Source organism: Volvox carteri (genome assembly GCF_000143455.1).
Source record: "Volvox carteri f. nagariensis unplaced genomic scaffold VOLCAscaffold_1241, whole genome shotgun sequence".
In the NCBI taxonomy this organism is placed as follows: Eukaryota; Viridiplantae; Chlorophyta; class Chlorophyceae; order Chlamydomonadales; family Volvocaceae; genus Volvox; species Volvox carteri.
In genome coordinates, this window is record NW_003308504.1 from 1 (window position 1) to 2439 (window position 2439).

Consider the following 2439-nt stretch of genomic DNA (forward strand, 5'->3'; position numbering starts at 1 on the left):
GGGTTGATGCCGGGAATGCGGCACCCCAGGTGGAGATAGATATAGGAACTCCATTTTCATATTCACCCGGGCTTTCCCCCTCGTCCCGTCCTGTTACACAGCACACATCCGCAGCCCGACGCGACGCGATCGCACCGCACGCTTCCACACATATGCTACAGCGGCAGCAGCAGCTGTGACCAAAGCTCCGCGTCATACCACGCAGTTTCCGGATGATGAAAGTAATTATGCTTACAAAGTTTTCTCTGCGCGAGAAGGGCCTCACGCCAGTACTGTGAGTGCACCCCCAAAAGGGCGCCGCATCAGTCAGACACCCTCAGGAGCACCTGTGTCCACAATGCCGTACACGCGCACCTGTCTGTAGGCCGCGTTGAGACCGTTGGGCAGGTTCTTGATATCCTGCCAGTTCCAACGGAAGCTATCCTCCTCCACCTCCGCGAGCTCCACCGTCCCCACCCCGCGACTGTGCCGCGGCCTGCAAGGAGGTGATCAAATACACAGCCGCTTAGGACGCACTTCCCAGTAGTCAAGAGGTCGCCGTACATCCGTACCGCAGTCCGTCAGTACGGTTGCTAAATACACGTCTCACCCCTATAAAAGGGCATTGGTCAGTTTTCCCTCGGAACTTGTTTATCAGCTGAAGTGTCTCGAACAAACCGTCGCACTGGTGCAATGCCACCGGCGGGAGCCCCACAGAAGTTCATTGCTTACCGGCGGGACAGCGCCGCGAGGCTGCGGCTGAGGCTGCGACGCGACGCGACGTTAGTTTGCCTGCAAGGAGCGGTGGCGCCATGTGTAACTCCCTCCCCCCTAGGTGCACCCGAAAGGCCCGGTAAGGCCTTTTCGGGGTAAGTGGCTTCCTCATAAACCAGGCGACGAAGAGGCGCAATGCAGCGCTACATGTGATTAGAAGCAAGCCTCTCATCAGCTATAGCAATGGGCGTCGCAGCGCAGGCACCACCGCAGGCACGGTGTTGACCCCACAGCAGCACAGCAGCACAGCAGCACAGCAGTAGCAGTAGCAGTAATTGCAGCTGAAAGGAAACAAGGTTGAATAAATGGTAATGCTATTACGCATCTCAGCTCACCACGTTTGAACAGCCGACCTCGCAAGATCCTGAATGCAACAAAAAAGTCAAGAGATGAGCACATACAACGTACACGGAAAGGTCATATAAAGGGTCGTGTCTAGGGTCGTGTCTAGGGTATTACGAGACAACAGAAAGGCATCGCTCGGAGTGACAAAAAAAGCAAGCACGCGAGTGATAATATAAAGACGTACCGCAGCTGCAAGTAGACAGGTCAGCCCTCTGCTGCGCCGGCGGCGGTGCCGGTGCTACACAACAGCGGAAAACGCCCGACAGGTGACGCGACTGAGACCGATATCCCTGACCCACATCAGATGTCCCTTATCGCTGAACGCTTCCCTTAACTGCACCTCAAGATAACCGATTGCCAAATTTAACGAGTAGTCTAAGGACTCTCTGCTGGCAACCTGTAGCAAGCCTGCTACCTGCTGTGAGAATTCAGGGCCCTGAAAGCGGCCTCGCACGAGGTCCTGCACCTCCTGCTCCAACTTGGCGAAGGCGCCGTAGTCGCCTGAAGCGATCTCCCTGCGCGAGGCGCAGAGGCAGTGTGCTGTGGCGTGTGCTGCATGTGAGCGGGTACGCGTGGCGGCTTGTGGGCAAACAGCGCAAGAACATTTGGGCACCGACGGTACGGGGTACGGGAACACTGTTGGAAAGGAAACAATGTTGTACGTTGTTCAGTCCCGTCCCCAAGTCTCGTCCCCCAGTCAGGCCATGTCCCAGCCATACCACATACTTGGCGTTGGAAATGTTTCTTATGTCCTATAGCCTTCATGGCTTGCTGTACGGTTGCGTTCGGGGTGTCGGATAGGACAGGGCGAGGCGAAACCGGGGCTGCCAAGGGCCTTACACTACTGCAGAGTACTAATTGCTGCTCTCGGAGCGCCAGGGCGCGTGTGCGCCGAAGCGCGGTCTAGCGCCACACGGCGCGGTCTGAGCGCGCGCAGCGCTGTCCAGCGCGGCCACACCGGCACGGCCGAAAGAACTGACGCACAGCACTAGACAACTAAACGCAGCATTAATGACTGCGTCCACTGGTCACCCGCCCCGAGGGCAAACCTGAAGCGTCAGCGACGCACGAACCACACCCTGGCCAGCGGGGCTGGCCAGGCGACATTCCTAGCGCGCGACGATACTCTATAGGCACTTATTTGCCGTGCGGTAATCGCTGTACAGCTGCACGTCCGGCGCTCCGAGGGGACTGCCTAATCACCGGTCTCCAACTGGGCCGAGCCTGCCGCTTATAAACGAGGGACACTGAGGGCGGGGGGGGGGAAGTGAGAGCAACAATAATAATAAGCTCCAATAGTGTAGGCAGAATGCCGGAACTATGGAGCTGTCAGCTGAAATA

At 57.4% G+C, this 2439-nt stretch overlaps 1 protein-coding gene across 1 annotated transcript; it reads right to left on the reverse strand.

Annotated features, from left to right (window-relative positions):
- Window positions 1-354: 354 nt before the first annotated feature.
- On the reverse strand, window positions 355-1613 carry VOLCADRAFT_101463 (uncharacterized protein; the record flags this gene model as incomplete). The annotated part of the gene is made up of 4 exons (XM_002959898.1): window positions 355-475; window positions 712-771; window positions 1089-1117; window positions 1439-1613. Coding segments are annotated over 4 exons (384 nt in total), but the record flags the coding sequence as incomplete, so codon positions are not given.
- Between the last annotated feature and the right edge of the window lie 826 nt (window positions 1614-2439).